The sequence below is a fragment of the Lycorma delicatula genome, chromosome 2 (assembly GCF_047948215.1).
Source record: "Lycorma delicatula isolate Av1 chromosome 2, ASM4794821v1, whole genome shotgun sequence".
NCBI lineage: Eukaryota > Metazoa > Arthropoda > Insecta > Hemiptera > Fulgoridae > Lycorma > Lycorma delicatula.
The window spans coordinates 207,651,999-207,670,091 of NC_134456.1; the positions used below are offsets into that span (position 1 = coordinate 207,651,999).

At 33.5% G+C, this 18,093-nt stretch overlaps 1 protein-coding gene across 1 annotated transcript in view; it reads right to left on the minus strand.

Moving 5' to 3' along the window:
• Ac3 (Adenylate cyclase 3) overlaps nucleotides 1-18,093 on the minus strand; it is a 951,674-nt gene that overhangs the window by 231,575 nt on the left and 702,006 nt on the right. The window contains exon 6 of the mRNA XM_075358061.1: nucleotides 296-454. Within this exon, the coding sequence (XP_075214176.1) occupies nucleotides 296-454 (159 nt within the window). The remainder of the gene's footprint in view (nucleotides 1-295; nucleotides 455-18,093) is intronic.

Consider the following 18,093-nt stretch of genomic DNA (forward strand, 5'->3'; position numbering starts at 1 on the left):
CAAAATAATTGATTTAGTGAGAGGGGTTAAAGATGGTGGACAAAATTTTCAATCATACCACATAGTAATTTTGTAACTACGTAGATCCCCACTTGCTTCTACCTACTGGTATCGCTTAATTTTAAAATATGTAGCCGTCTCTATATATTACACTCTCTCTCTCCCCCCCCCTCACTATATATATATATATATATATATATATATATATATATATATATATATATGTACACACATTGATGTTCTAATTTATATGTATCTCTTTATTTTTTTGTGTATAACTATTTGTTTTACTTACCCTGGTAGTCCGCTGCTTTCCATTTTATTAGCGAGTTCTACGTCTTTTGAATAAACATCAAACTGCCACTGCCTCTGACCCAATACACCCGCTAAAACTGCCCCAGTATGTATTCCAACTCTCATGTCTACAGGAGAATTTGTCTTCTGTTGAACGTATCTGAAAAAAAGATTATAGGCTATTAGTCAAATAATAAGGTAATCATTATTTTTTCAAACACACATTTTAATTATTAACAGCATATATGTCGGAATACCAAACAGGATTAGTACTTGCTTACTGTGTAGGATGTAAACAGTTCGAAGTAAGGCCAGAAGTTAGCTATTTTTACGTTAAAATTCCAGATATTACCATCAGTCTCCTGTTTGGTACTGATTAATACTACAACCAGTTTACAAATCAAAAGCTGTAACAAACAATTAGTGCACTTACTGCACGAGCCACGGCGCAACTGTTCATGGGCTGAGAATCAACAAGCCTGCATTAGATTTTTGGAGATTTACGAAATATCATAAAAATCAGTGTCAACTATTATTAAATGTAATTTTAATATACGTCTACAAGAGAAAAACGATATATAAATATATATATATATATATATATATATATATATATATATATATATATATATATATATATATATATACATATATATATACAAGTATAAGTTCCCTTTCAATTACGTTTCCAATAATATGAAGATAAGAAAATTTTTCTTGGATCATTAAATTTTAGAGATATTTCACTAGTCGTAAATAAAGAGATCTAATCTGAGTTCATCCTGTTATCCTTGGTCTTTCTACTTTCTTCAGATCTGACGGGTGATATGTCATTGCTAAAAGAGAAATTCATGTTCCTTATTCTTCCTAGTAACTGAAGATGTGAATAGATCTTTTTAACGTACGAAAAACTGATAGGCCGATCAGAATTCGAACCCAGAACATTCAGAGTAATCACTTTACAATGAGAAGTGATAAATCTGTGTTCATAAATCTGTGTTTGGAGATTTGTGAAATATTCAAAAAGAACTTCACAGTTTTAACAGCATATAAAAATATATTTAGATAACTTACAAATTAGGTTGATAATTATTTCATAGCAAAACATCAAATTTTTACTCATGATTTTATTAGTACCGAATTTGGCCACCACCGCTTTCACCAGTGATCTTAAAAATGAATACATTTACTGGTAATGAACGTGCTCGTTGCAGTCCGTAACTGCAGTTCAACGTAATTTTCGTAGAAGGTACAGTAGGAGGCATCCTAATTGGCATGCAATCTATCTTCGGTACCAAACCTTCGTTAAGACAACTTATTCCGTTAAACATACAAAATCATGAGGACGCTCACACGTCCCTAAAGCTGTTGTGGAAAAACTCAGAGAAAGCTTTGCAGGTAGTCCGGAGAAATCAACTCGATGTGCGTCACGTGGGACTGGCATTCCACAAACTTGTGTATTACGTAAATAATTGCAGTTGAAGCCGTACAAACTAACCGTGATTCAAAGCATTACAGATGACGACAAAGTAGCTCGGCTCTAGTTTTGTGTGGAAATGATGGATAAAACTGCAGAAAACGATACCTTTTTAAACATGTAATTTTTAGTGATGAGAGAACGTTTCACATCAACGGCAAGGTAAACACCCAAACTGCCGGTTATGGAGTAGCGAAAACCCTCAAGAAACTTTGCAGTGCATTCGTGATAATCCTAAGGTCAATATTTTTTTGTGATCTAAGCAATCAAAGACTGTACAGCCTGTTGTTCTTCCTGGAGGCAACCGTAAATGTTATCATTTATCTGAACAGACTTCCAAATTTATTATTTCTTCAGTTAGACAATGATGCCCATAATAGACAGCATTACTATCAGCAAGACCAGCTCACCTGAATACCGTCTAGAAGTCTGACATTTTCTTGATACTCAATTCCTAGATCGGTCGTAAAGGTTCAATTGCATTGTCACCTCGCTCCACAGATTTTTTCTTGCGGGGTTCCATTAAAGATAGGGTTTATGTACCGCCTTTACCTACCGATCTTGTTCAGCTAAGAATTCAAATTAACGCCGCAGCTTCAGTGGTAACGCCCGACTTGCTGACTACAATCTAGAGTGAAATCGACTTCACGAGGGATGTATATCGCGTTACAGATGGAAGCCATATCGAACCAAAGTGAATTGATGTGTTTTTCTATCAAACGATGTCTCAACCGAGTCACCTGTAACTTATCTCAATAAATTTCTATATGCTTTTAAAGTTGTTTCAAAAATCCTTTTTGAATCAGCTGTATGCGTATGTATCTCATCTTTTAGTTGACCTCTTACGAGCCCATAAAAATAGATTTATAACAAATCATGTTGAGTGTATTTTCTTTTTGAATTTAGTTCAATGAAAAAATGTGTATTTCAAATATTGGGATTAAATTAATTTAGAGATAAATAAACAAAAGATAATCAAAGATAAAAATAAAAAATTAATTTTGATTTTTTTTTCTTTTTTTAATTAAATAACTAACAAATCAAACCTTAGTCATTTTGTTTTAAGTAGAAGTAATGTCGATTTTTTTTTAAACTTATTTTTCTTCATTTTAGTATCTGGTCAAAAAAAAACATATTTTCTAAAAACTCTTAATTTGGTGTTCTTTTCAACTAAATTTCATAAGCATTCGTAATAAAATTTTTCACTTCCAGTTTTATTCTTGTCATTGATCTAAATTTATTTTTTCGGTTAAAAATTGAATAAAAAAAAAGTTAGGATTAGAAGAAAGGTGGAACTTTACGATGTAAAATATAGTAGATCGATGTAAAATTTAACAAAATTAGCTTATTTAATTCGTTTCCTCCACTGTGTGAATGGAAGTGTTTCTAACAGATGCTACAGAAAGGTTTCCCTCAAAACTGTATAAATTTCCCATTGTAAGTGATAATTTGTTGCTTTAAACTGCACGCCTTAGTTTTTATTATATCCGTGACCCATCTGTAGCACGAGGTAATTTCAGTTTATTGATTTCCATCGGTTACAGAACCTAGCGAGACCCGGTTAATACTGAAGATGTAATTTAAAGTACTGAATATCACTTACATTTTGGAGAGCTTAACACTCCAATATTAATGTAACGATATATATTTGACTTTCTGAAAACGTTATAGAGAAACCACTTCATTTCGCACTTTCCCTGGTAAGCCTGGAACGGAATGATTGTTATTTTTTAAATAATTATACTATTCTCCAGAAATATTTCTATTTGTGTGAAGTTATCACAACATTCTCTTATGAATAAAGGTAAAATATTATTACCGTAGTTTTATTTTATTTCCCGATCCTTTTTTTGTTAACCATTGAAATTAATTTCAATTTGTTTTCATAAAACTGACGACAAATACCCGTATTTGACTTGTTTTAATTAAATGTACTTTAGGCTCGTGTGAAATGGGAAAAGTATTAAATATTAAAAATATACCCTATTAATTGCCTAATGATTTACTATCCAGTTTGGTCGTTTTTAAACTAATGATTCTTCCAATTATCGATATTTTGAAATAATTTACTTTTCTTAATAAAGTAATTACTTTAGATAGAAATGATTATTTAGAAAAAAAAACTGCAGTTGTAGGACTTTCCCGTCACAACTGTGAATTGTTTCTGATGCTCCGTTTGCACACACAACTTAATTTAAAATGTTTATCGTATTATTTAAATAATATATTTTCGTTTATTAATTCAATAATTCTAACTAAAGCGCGTTCGCATACCGCATTTAATACCGGGTGTGCGCGCATACCGGATATGGCAAAACTAGGGGCGACGGTTGGCACTAACTAAACTAATCTAATTTCACAACTTGCATATAACAAATTTTGCTCGTACGTTCGGCAGACTGGTGTAGCCGCAAGGCTTAACGTACCAAGTACCGAGTTAACCGATCGGTTCGAGATCCAGCCAGATCAAGTTTCTTTTTTACATATTAAATATTAATAATTTATTTAATTCTACCGCTCACCTGTGATGTCACAACAACGACTAAAACGGAATTTTTTGGGGTGGGGGTGCGATTTTTCGAAATGTTTTTGCAAATATTGTTATTTTTTAATCGTTAAGAAATGTTCCTGAAAAAAATATGACCTTAATTATACGAAATCTCGAGACACTGAAGGTGACCTTACCCTTCAGCCTCATCCACTTAATATTTTAAGTTAAAAATTTAATGGAACCAGTGCCCCATACATAGAAGTAATGTGATCAAGTTTGGTCAAAATCGGTCCAGTAGTTCTGGAGATATAAGGTGATTTAGAGGTCAACATCGAACACACGTTCATATGAACATTAACAACCGGAAAATTTCCATCCGGGTTTTTTGGGTTCCTTTGGTGTCAAAATGTCAAGATCCGATGAAAACCGCATACTCCCAAATTGGACCGATTACTATACTTCCCTTCTAGAGCTATAGCGCTTGAAGGGAGAGTAAAAATGTTTTGACATTTGTTTGAATAAGTCGAATAATATTATTTATTAAAATATAAAAAATAAATACAGAAATACAGAAATAATATATAAAAAATAAGGAACCTATTCTAAAAAATCGGTTTTTAAAAATTTAATACTATCAACCATTGACACATTTTTATTTGCAAAGATATTGAATATTCAATTAATAATTCAAGTATGTATGAATTGAATTAATTCATACATAATTTAAATAACTATGTAGTACACTCCAGATATTCAGACCACTTCGGGACATATGGCTATATTAAATGGTTGGCCTTATTATGTGATATTATAGTTTGCATAAAATGAGAGATACACACAAGAGTACAGTACAATAAATAATAATTATTAAAAACGATTTAACCTCTTATTATTCAGAATTTTATTTCTAGCACAGTATTAAAACAGAGGCTTCCAGTAAAATTTACTCACTGTTTGCTAGTCCAATATCTCGTGACAAATTTGACTTGACGTGACAATTGTTGGAACTGTGAGAGGGTTATGGTATGTGTTCGAAATGACCACCACCAGCTTCTATAAAACGCCCATGGCGCCGAGCTGCACACGGAACTACGGCTGTTAGTGTATCTGGCGTAATAGCAGCACATGACACTGCGATATTTTCACGTAGCTCGTCGATTGTTGCTGGTTTTTGTCGATACACGTCATTCTTGACGGTCTCCCAGAGATAGAAGTCTAGAGGTGTCAAATCAGGAGGTGAATGCTCAACAGCACCTCTTCAACCCACCCACTGTTCGGGTAGAGTTTTATCGAGGTACAATCTGACATCTCGATGGTAGTAGGCGGGGTTCCATCTTATATGTAAAAACGTTCATCACCGTACAGGTTTTGGATGGCAGGGAAAATCCTTGTCTGAAGCATATCAAGATACGCCTCATTACTTACGGTACCCTCAAAAAAAGAAGGGACCAATCAAACCACGCACTGATAGACCACACCACACAGCAACCCCTGTATATTCACCGCCCTGTCTAGACACAGTTGTGGCGGTTCACAGTACCTTTAATATTGAATTGCGCCTCGTCAGTTCCAGACAAGCATCCCTGTATTTTCCTCATCCTCGCCAACCAAGTGCTGAAACCATTCACACTATTCCATCCTTCGATCTGGGTCTTCCTCATTCATCGCGTGTAGCAGTCTTGGAATGTACACTTGCCCTCTTCACAATGCGTCTTACACTTGGCACCGGCACACCCCACTTTTGCGCGCTCCCTGGTTCTCTGATTTTTCCGGGATAGGCTGAAATGTTCCAATACCGCAGCACTAGACGCCGGACTTGTTCACGGTCGGCCGGATCTTTCTTTGTATACATCTTTAAACTCTCTCTGTCATTGCCGTTGTATCTCGTGAATGCTCTCGTACTTAGTACCATTTCTGTACAGCCTTGCGTTCAACAAACGATAAGCGAACCTCAGCCGTTGTTCCTATTCCATTGTGTTATGCTGCATTAGCTAATACGACTGGCTTGTTCCATCACCAACCAGCTGCGCATGCGCGGCATAAATTGCCAGCTCCGCCTACGTCGACAAATTTTTTAATACCTTACACTACACTACATACTAGATTTTTTTTTTTGTCTTCAGTCATTTGACTGGTTTGATGCAGCTCTCCAAGATTTCCTATCTAGTGCTAGTCGTTTCATTTCAGTATACACTCTACATCCTACATCCCTAACAATTTGTTTTACATATTCCAAACGTGGCCTGCCTACACAATTTCTTTCTTCTACCTGTCCTTCCAATATTAAAACGACTATTCCAGGATGCCTTAGTGTGTGGCCTATAAGTCTGTCTCTTCTTTTAACTATATTTTTCCAAATGCTTCTTTCTTCATCTATTTGCCGCAATACCTCTTCATATGTCACTTTATCCACCCATCTGATTTTTAACATTCTCCTATAGCACCGCATTTCAAAAGCTTCTAATCTTTTCTTCTCAGATACTCCGATCGTCCAAGTTTCACTTCCATATAAAGCGACACTCCAAACATATACTTTCAAAAATCTTTTCCTGACATTTAAATTAATTTTTGATGTAAACAAATTATATTTCTTACTGAAGGCTCGTTTCGCTTGTGCTATTTGGCATTTTTTATCGCTCCTGCTTCGTCCATCTTTAGTAATTCTACTTCCCAAATAACAAAATTCTTCTACCTCCATAATATTTTCTCCTCCTATTTTCACATTCAGTCGTCCATCTTTGTTATTTCTACTACATTTTATTACTTTTGTTTTGTTCTTGTTTATATTAGATTAGCGAGACTGTAAGTCTTTTTGTTTAGATATTATTTAATTACAAACATTGAGTACATTTTTTTGGACCCCTCGTGTATATTTGTACATTAATGTCTCGTGCTGGGTTGTACTTGAAAAAATTCTTCAACTTTGCTCTGTCGTCAACGTTTCATTACCTGGAATTCTATAAATTCGGCACAGACTCACAGTTTTGCTATCCGAATTTATAGAATTCCAGGTAATGAAATTGTGACAACAAAACAAAGTTTAGAAATTTTTTCAAGAAGTTTAACCCAGCATGAAACTTTAATTTTAACAAGGAAAAAAATTTTACATTTTATAATAATTTAATCGTTTCGTCAAAAGGTTTTTCCTTAAATCCAATCATCCTGGTCTAAGGGTTTCTTAATTCAGTAATTAGATCTACCTTAGTATTATCTTCGAAATATATTGTATTATATTTTTATTAAAAACTGTATTTGCATCTAAGTATTGTTCATACATAAAATCATTTAAAAAAATAGAGGCATTTCTAATCGATAATTTTTTTGGTAAAAACGAAATTATTGAAGTATATGGTTGTCTATATTTTTATTTATAGTTAGATTAGTTTAATTAATATTATTTCTCTTGTTGAAAATATTTAATGGTTATGAAAATCGTACAAAAAACTTTATATAAATATAATAAAAGCTAAGGCAAAAAATATGTATTTTTAGTCTAATATCTTTTGATTATTGTAATTTTAGAATATAAAAATTCATTAAATCTGTACTAATTTAATTAATCCGTACAGGGTTAAATATTTCTAGTAATCTAAACCGCTTGTAGTATTATTTTTTGATTGGTTATTTTCTACTAATGTGGCAGCTTACAAAATAGGCACGGCGTGCCTACAAATTATTTTTTTTTGTTAACTCGCAGATAAGTTATTGATTTAGTATCACCTTTAAACTCCTATATGTTGGAAGTCTATTAATAAATAAAGATTATATATTCTTAGTAAAATCATAAAAATTAGGTTGTTACAAATAAAAGTAAAAAAATCCCTTTCGGCACGCCGGAAGGCGGAGGTAGATTTCACCAATGCTAAGTAGAGGATAAAAAATATTTCTCTTAAAATTAAGAAAAACTTCAAATTTATTCAATACGACAATGGTTGCATGTAAAAAAGTTTCATATGTTTAGTATACGAAAAGCCCATATTCGTAAAATTCCAGCAAAATTTTGCTCTTCCCTTGCCGTAAGGGTTGATCATATCAAAAATTGTTTCAGACAAAGGTTTTAGGTAATGTTTAGAGGACTAACAACCACTTTAAATCGATTCGATACTGTGCCTATTAAGGGAAATATGATGTTTTTTGTCTTGACAATGGAAACACAATTTTTTCCATCCCCTGGGACAATAGTTGGTGATATCAAAAAACTTTACTTAGGTAAGTTTTAGGCCCTTATCAAAAAAAAAAAATAAGAAGAACTTGAACAAATTTGATATTTTACTTAATTAGAAAGTTATAGCGATATTTTATTATTTCGAAAAAGTCCCCCCATTTCCACCCGATGGTCCGATTTTGGCCGTTAACGAACCCTACCGAGATTTTGGGTTGAGTTTTTTTTAGGAAACAATTTCAAAGAGATTGGCGCAAAATTACGGCAGTCATCGTGTCCACAAGAAAGTGAAATATATACATATATATATATATATATATATATATATATATATAAATGTATACATGAAGCTTTGAGCTGACGGTTGTTTTGGGGTTTGGAGGATGTAAAACGCAAAGATATGTCGAAATTTTCCGGAAGTCGAATCATGGTACCCATTACAATAGGTAGCTTTCTTATGAAATCTACTTAATGTGTTAACTAGCCCTGTTTTCTAATAAATTTTGTTTATTGATTTTTACAACCAAAGCTGTAATTTTCTTTAGTTCTTAACTATTTTTATCAGGTTGATACAATTAAACGAAACGAGTTTTGTGGTATTTTTATTTCCGAATTCCTTTCCAGAGGCCAGTATATTATATTTAAATTTTCATAGTTTGAAGAATTCCAAGCCCTATTGGGATAAAAGCAGAAAAATCCGATCAAAGATAATGTCCTACTATTTCACCCGTCTTTACTTCCTTGTATGAAGTTATGTAATCGAAGAATTGTATTCGCGAAAAATCTCGGTTTTCAGAATTCAACGGAAATATTCATTTTGACCATCTCTGAATCCATTTTGACTAGTTTCGGCGTGACGTCTGTACGTAAGTATGTATGTATCTCGCATAATTCAAAAACGATTAGCCGTAAAATGTTAAAATTTTGTATTTAGGACTGTTGCAACATCTAGTTGTGCACCTCCTCTTTTGATTGCAATCGACTGGGCCAAATATATGTATATAGTCTGGCCTGTAAATAAAGCGGGGTTTCAGTTTTTAAATATTTACATTTTGGACTTACATAAGGATTTTTGGACTTTACATAAGTAGTTATCTGTAATCCAGTGGTTTAATGGATCTTAACTGCAGTAATAAGCCCTCGTTGAGAGCTTTTCAACGATATATCATAAGTAATATATAACCATATAAAATATATAACCATAAATAATAATTCAATAATAACAATATAAAAAACAAAATATGAAAAAAATCAGAAATTATTAGTGAAAAAAAATTCATGTACTTTTCATATTAATTCAAGTTTTTTTCTCAACAGAGATTAATAATTATTAATAAATCTATATATTTAAATTAAAAAAAATATGTATATGAAATCTGATTCGAACTGATGTGTACATGGTTATGGATCCGACACGTTCTCAGTTATACCACATATCTACTTGAGCGACGTGAAACAAAATTAATATATAAACTAATATAAAAATACTAACCATACTTTTAGGGCCATTTTTTTATAATTAAAGTTTGCGTGTATTTTGTGATTCTTACTTTCAAATGAAATAAGTTTAAATTAAGTGTAGCAAAAATTGTATATATGTAATTTAATAGGCCTACAACGAAGTCATGTGGTGTGTATCAGATTTTTAATAATTATATTATTAAGACGGTTGGTTTATGAGCTAAACATTTATATAAATGTTATGTCTAAGCGCTCTATGTTTAATTAATTTGATTGTAGAAGAAAGCGCAGTTAATAAAATTTGAAAACGAAGACATTTAAAAAGTTGATAAATTAAGAGTGCAGAAAGTAAGTAAATACTTATAGATCTTAGGATTTTGTCGTATATCGATCTTTATTTATATTATTTTTTTTATTTTTTTATTGTTTAACCTCCGGAACCACCGTTAGATGTTGCTTCAGAGGATGAAATGATTGGTTTGTAGCATGTGTGGAAATCTCATGCCTGACCGGGTTTCGAACCCGGGACTTCCGGATGAAGGGCCAAGACGCTACCACTCGCGCCGCAGAGGCCGGCTATTATTAATGTTTGATTTTCTTTTTTTATAACTTTTGTAGATTTACATTAAAATATTCTATGAGAAAAATGAAATGAGTTATATGATATTTGGAAAAATGCCGTGGAATTAAACCCACGTGACCAGGTATTTTACAAATCAGTTTATTCAATGATGCTAAGCGATCAGTTTAATTAAACATTGGTTTAAAATTAATTAAATATTAATGACTAGCAGACTACGTAATGCTTCGGTATCACTAGATTTGAATACATGTGTAGATTAAATGAACACAATTGATAGTTTGATAAAACATTAACAAAATGATCATTACGGAACTTCACAAAATTTAAATTTTCCCTTTTTATTTTTTCCATTTTCCCCTTTCCTTTCCCTTTTCCTCATGTTCCTTTTCAAATTTTATTTTTTACCACACTCCCTTTCCCTTATATTCCCCGTTCCTTTTCACCCTTTCCCCTTTCCATCCCCAAATTTGTCTTCCCCTATTTCCCTTTTCACCCTTCCTTTTTCCCATTTTCTTTTTTCTCCTTTCCCCCTTTACATTTCCTTTTCCCGTTTTTCCTTTTTTATATTTTCCACTTTCCCTTCTCTTTTTACCTTCTTCCCTTTAAACTTTTTCGATTTTTCCCTTTTCCGAGTTTTCTCTTTTTCCCCGCGCGTAAATCGGTCCAGTAGTTTTTTAGTTTGTAGCGGACGCACATATCGGAAACATTGAAATAGAATCGTTATATATTTAGTATATCGTGTATTGCTTTTACGCCCAACAGATAGCGCTGTTTTTTTTTTAAAAAAAACATGCTTTTACCTGTCACAGGTGTGACATCTTAGGTATAAAAATAGTAGGTATATAAAAGCACGCGCATATATAACGTTTTGTCAAAATTTGAAAACAATCGATGAAAAACTTTCGGATATTTAAGATTTTGAACAAACGAACGTTTACATTTTTATTTGTATAGAAGATTAACTTAATTTAATGAAGTGGTTTATGTTATTTATTTAATCATTGTTTGTTAAAACAGTCAGTTAAATTGGACTGTAATTGATTAATCAGTGTTTGGGAATTTGCAAATCTTGATAGAGTATGTACGTACAGGCGTGCCTATGTGCATATGCATATATAGGGAGAGATATTATCATATTTAGCTAGTTTCAGGACCCTTATCTTGAAACTTCTGTCTTCCGTTTATATCCCTTAAGGATACTGAAGGATTTGAACAGGACAAAGGGAATGAGAATTGCATCGCCTAGTTATATGAGTAGTAGTTATTTGTAGTCCAACGGTTTAACGGGTCAACTGCATATAATACGATCGATTGTACGAGTTATACTGAACTAGCAGGAATCGATATACGTATTATCTGTACGGATATGTAATATGCAAATTGTTCATTTTATTGTATGATTTTGAATATCCGATCCACCGTATTATCGTTTTTAGAAAAATATTCAAACCTACTTGTTTCCTAAACAATAAAGGACATTACACTATTCGATATCAGAAGTCGAGCAGCTGAATAATCTTTAGCAGAGTTTTGCTGATTCCATCCAGTTATTTCTTATAATCTAAAATTCCGATTTTGTATGGTTAAATTAACGGTTTTAAAGCTCGAACACTTACATATTGGCACGGTTGTGTGTATATTATTCAAAGGTTGTTTAACCCTTCCTAAATTTTTACCGACTGAAGATGAAAAGGTTTAATTTTGTTAGCAGTTACTATGCCGCAATAATATGTTTTTTCCCAATGTCGAATCTTCTGCGAGAGGATTGCTGAAGTGGAAGAAGGTTAAAATGTTATATACAAAGGTAGGAGCGTAAGGTACAGTTTTTAAAGCCTATTTAAAAACATAATAAATAATTACAACCGGAGTTCCTTAAATACGAGTATTTTTTTTTTCTTCAGTCGTTTGACTGGTTTGATACAGGTCTTCAAGATTTCCTATCTTGTGCTAGTCGTTCGTTTCATTTCGGTATACCCTCTACTTCCTACATCCCTAAAAATTTCTTTTACATATTCCAAACGTTGAGTGCCTGCAAAACTTTTCCTTTCTACCTGTACCTCCAATATTAAAGCGACTATTCCAGGATGCCTTAATATGTGGCTTATAAGTCTGTCTTTTCTTTTAACTATATTTTTCCAATTATTTCTCTCTTCATCGATTTGCCGCAACACCTCTTCATTTGTCACTTTATCCACCCATCTGATTTTTAACATTTTCCTATAGCACCATGTTTCAAAAGCTTCTAATCTTTTCTTCTCAGGTACTCCGATCGTCCAAGTTTCATTTAATAATTTAGCACTTTTTTCACTTAATACTAAATATGAGTATATGTATAAAAATAATAGTGGATGAGCAAAATTTGAAATATTACGACAGAGCGATCGGAAAGTTGTGCACTGGAATTACGGAAGTGTAATGACGAAACTTTGTTAATTATTACTTTGTATTTTTATTTGATATTTTATAGAAAGGGTTTTTACTGTAACTGGAATAATTTATAAAAGCCAATGAAAATGTCCTCCTCCAACATCAATACAACACTGCATACATTCAGGTTAACCGGCTGATGTACTGGAATATTTCGTATGTATGCCATTATTGCGGTTTTCAGTTTGTCAATCGTGCGTGGTCTGAAGTGTACACTACTTGTTTTGCTGTCCCCACTGAAAGTAATCTGGGATAAAGCTAACTTAAAAACTATGACTTTGGGAGACTTTCAGCGTTAATAACCTAAATATCAAGCATGTTCTGTTTGTTTAACTTAGGTTTTCCTACCCTTGATCAGTATCTTCACCCGAGCCTGTTACTCAAAATTTTTCAATAAGTGTTCGATAAATGCAAGGGGGAACAGGAGTATTTTAAAACAACAGAAAACTTGTGCTTCGCTGGATTAGTATACTTAATACCTTCACGAAAGACGTGTTCAACGAGAAAAATGCGTTCCTCTACCGAAAGAACTTACATTTCTCGCAGCTATTGATTTCGATAAACGAAACAAACCACGTGTTCAATCACAACTCAACAACTGACGTCTTGGTTTATTACTGAGCAAAGCCAACGAATTTTCAAGGCCAACTAACCTAACTCCGAAAAAAAAGAATGCACCACATAATTCTAAAGCATCCTGCACAGCAACTTTCCGAACGTACTGTATATACTGTAGTTTTAAAAACATAAGCAATCTAAAAGTAGTAATAAGTTATTGGCAAATTATCTGAGGTTTCTAGAATTGTTTGTGGGTGTTAAAATGATTAGCTGATATTAAAAAAAATTACTTGAAACCCATGGTTAACAGCTAAATCAACTGCTAAATACTGATGAAACTGAACTTAGCGCAAACTTCAGCTCCAGATAGTACCTGGTTTTGTGTTTAAGCTTATCATATTTTACATTTCAAATTTTTGAGTCCCTTTCTGGTGAAAGGGACTCAAAAATTGATCCCTAAGGACCCCAGAAAACCGAAAAATGGCATCGAAATTTCCTAGACAAAATGTACGTACTTATGTATGTCTGTGTTTTGGCGTATAAATCGCCTTATACCTCCAGAACTACGCGACCGATTTTCACCAAACTTGGCTATAATATTTCTTTAGTATGGATATAGATGGTATTAAATTTTCAATTGAAAACGTCAGCTATGAGCGGTAGAATTAAATAAATGATAAATATTTACTGTAAAAATTTATTTAAAGTGGACGCTAGTACCGCCACACCCGCGCGAATAAAATACGGTATGCACACGCGCTTTCAGAATCATTACACACTAATATATATGTATATATATATATTAATCAATCGTTTTTAATTAAACTGTTATATTCATAATAGTCATGATAGTTATGAACATAACAATTTAATTTAACGATATGAATTTAAATTAACATCTTTTAGGAAATCCCTGAAGATGGAGTAACAGCTCCGAAAGTACTAGGATTTACACTTTTTAAATTGTTGGTAAATGGAAATTTAATTTATTCAATTGTATTAATACCAACGGTACCAAATGCTTAGTAAATTAAATCAGAACAAACCTATATAAATTGTATTCAGGATAAAAATACACAATGATCACATTTAAAATAGATAACGGCTGGTTTGATTTATCAGTAAATTTAGGATTTAATAAAAAGTACAGGTTAATTTTAATCTAATTAGAATTTTACCTTTTTAAAGCGATGTTTAAGTATAGCTTATTATAACTACGCTTTTGTTTAATAATCCTTTATAGAGTTTTCTCTCAGTTCATTGTTTATTCCTAGGCAGCTACAACTAGCAGTGATGTTAAGGCGCAGCCAAAAGCCTTTCAATAGACCTTAATTGTTAATAAAAACATTATTAAAATTTAGAAGACGCTTTTATTTGTTTTTATATTAAAAAAAACCAATTTTGTTCTTATTGTAAAATTATATTATCTCATAAATATTAATAGCATCTCATTAAACCTTTTAAGATATTAAGTGAATCCTTCATGTAATTAATATTCATTATCATATAATTTAATATAGAATACATTTCTTTTAATCTTGAAAACAAAAAAAATCTTGCAAATTAGTAGTATACATCACTGAAAAAGTTTGCTGAAAGTATCATAACAGCTTGCATAGGTGAAATTTTGTTTTAGTAGGCTATTGTTAGTGACAGTATATATACAGAAATCCTATGTGTATTTTTATAATGCATTATCTTCGTGAGTGAAAAACAAACATACGACATTAAAAATAAATTGCAGCTTCAGCTTCTTCTATTCAGCTAATGTTATTTATACTTGGAAGTAGTTGAACAATCAGTATAATTTTATTTTCTCGTCTATATAGAATCTGCAGCTATATACTCGTAGAAAGGAAAGTAAGTTGGTCGGTCAAAATTGGGCATATCCGATTTTCACCGAATCTTGATGTATTGATCCCTAAGACCACAGAAAACCGAAAAATGGCATCGAAATTTCCGCGAAAAAATTTACGTACGTATGTATTAAAATCACACGTCATTTACACGTTGGCGTGTAAATCGCCTTATATCGCTACAACTACTTGACCGATTTTCATCAAACTTGGCTATAATATTTCTATAGTAGGGGTATTAAATTTTCAATTCAAAATATCAGCGGGTGGAGAATACAGGAGGGAAATGAAATCATCTCCAGATTTTGCATAATAAAGGTTATATATTTTTTTAAATAGATTTCATATATATATATTTTTTTTTTCATCAAGAGGTTCATATCACGCCTCGAACCATGGCTGTGAAGGCGATTTGGGGAAGTGTACTACTTGCTGACCCAGCTTCTCTCGGGGCATGGAGGGTTTGGGGCGTACCTCTACAGATTAAGCAGGAGGGACACTCCGACCTGTATCTATTGCGAGGAAGAGGATACAGTGGAGCATGTATTCTTTCAATGTAGGTGATGGGAGGGGGTCAGACGGCTGAAGCGATTTAGATGGTTGACCCCAGACACCTTGGTGGGATACATGCTCCAGGGTTTGAGGCAGTGAGCTGAAGCTGCGTCTCTGGCCTCACAGATACTACAGACTAAAGACAGGTAAGAAGCACTCTGGGGCGTAGAGTAATATTTTGGAAAGAACAAAGGAGTTATGGAATAGGGATACCCAATATGCCAGGGTTGGAGCTGCATCCGACCTTAAGCGTAATAAGCTTGGTTATTAGATAAAGGTTCTTAGTAATTAGTACATTCTGAATTGTAATTGTTCCAGTTATTATGTTGGTTTTTGTCTTGTTTTATATTTGATGTATTTGTTTGTGACTTTAAAAAATGAAGGAAGTCGGGACGAAACGTGGCGACGTCTAGGGCCAGTTAGGCAGCCTCCTTGCCTAGGACACGTTGGCTTGCTCGCACACAAGAGTGGGGAAGTCGAGATGCTTCCGATGATGACACGGAGGACCCTGATGGTATGAGAGGGCGTGCTGAGGGGAAGAGCAAGCGAAATGCATGCCTGGAACCTAGTAGGTAAGGTCAACTCTCCTGGGGAGAGGCAGCTCGGCTATCCAGAAGCGGAAGTCGGGCTGTTCCTATGACCCAGGGGAGACCCCGGTGGGGTCCTCTGGGTGGGCCAATCTGCTGCCACGACACTCCGGAGCGATTGTAATGCTTTAAGGCTGTACCTGTCTTTCTGGAAGTAACAAAAAAAAAAAAGGTAGATTTCATAAGAAAGCTACCTGTTGCAATGGGTACCATGATTCTACTTCCGTGGGAAAATTTTGATATATCTGCGCGTTTCACCCCAGACCCCACCACCGTAAGCTCAGGAGTTTATATATACATTTCACTTTCTTGTGGACACGATAACTGCCATAATTTTGCGCCAATCACTTACAAATTGTTCCCTAAAAATAACTCGACTCAAAATCTCGGTCGAGTTTGTTAACGGAAAAAATAGGTCCATGGGGCTGGAAATTGGGGTGCGTTTTCGAAAAAAAAAAACAAAATATCGCTATAACTTTCTTATTAAGTAAAATATCGATTGTTTAAAGTTCCTACTATTCTTTGGATAAGAGCCTAAAACTTACCTAAGTAAAGTTTTTTGATATCACCAACAATTGACCCATTGAGTGGGAAAAAATAGATTTTGAATAGAAAAAATATTATACTTCCCTTAATAGCCATAGCATCAAATCGGTTTAAAGTGGTCGTCTAAACATTAGTCCAAGTAACATTAACATTAGTCCAAGTAGTCCTCTAAACATTACCTAAAACTTTTGTCTGAAACAGTTTTTGATATGACCAACCCTTACGGCAAGGGATGATCAAAATTTTGCTGGAATTTTACGAATATGGGCTTTTCGTATACTAAACATATGAAACTTTTTTTACATGCAACCATTGTCGTATTGAATAAATTTGAAGTTTTTCTGAATTTTAAGGTGGAATCTTTGTTAAACCCCTACTTTCTTTCTTTCTTTCTTTTTCCTGTTAGCCTCCGGTAACTACCGTTTAGATAATTCTTCAGAGGAAGAATGAGGATGATATGTATGAGTGTAAATGAAGTGTAGTCTTGTACATTCTCAGTTCGACCATTCCTGAGATGTGTGGTTAATTGAAACGCAACCACCAAAGAACACCGGTATCCACGATCTAGTAATCAAATCCGTGTAAAAATACTGGCTTTACTAGGACTTGAACGCTAGAACTCTCGACTTCCAAATCAGCTGATTTGGGAAGACGCGTTAACCACTAGACCAACCCGGTGGGTTTGTTATCCCCTACTTAGCACCGGTGAAATGTACCTCCGCCTTCCGGTATGCCGAAAGGGATTTTTTTTAAAATAATTTTGTGAATATTAATAAACAACTTTTGTAAAAAGATTTTTTGCTAAATCTCACCCCCCCCCCCCCCACTACTAAAGGTGGTTTTCCGTGTTGGCCTACAAATCACCTTATGTCTCCAGAACTACTCGACCGATTTTGATCAAACTTGATCAAATTACTTCTATATATGGGGCATTGTAACTACGAAATTTTCAATTCAAAAGGTCATCGGGGAAGATATAGGGCGATAACGAAATCGTCTCCAGATTTTGGATAATTAATGAATATATTTTTTTGACAATTTGTGAATATTTATAAAGAAGTAAACAACTTTATAATTTTTTTTTTGCTAAATTTTACGT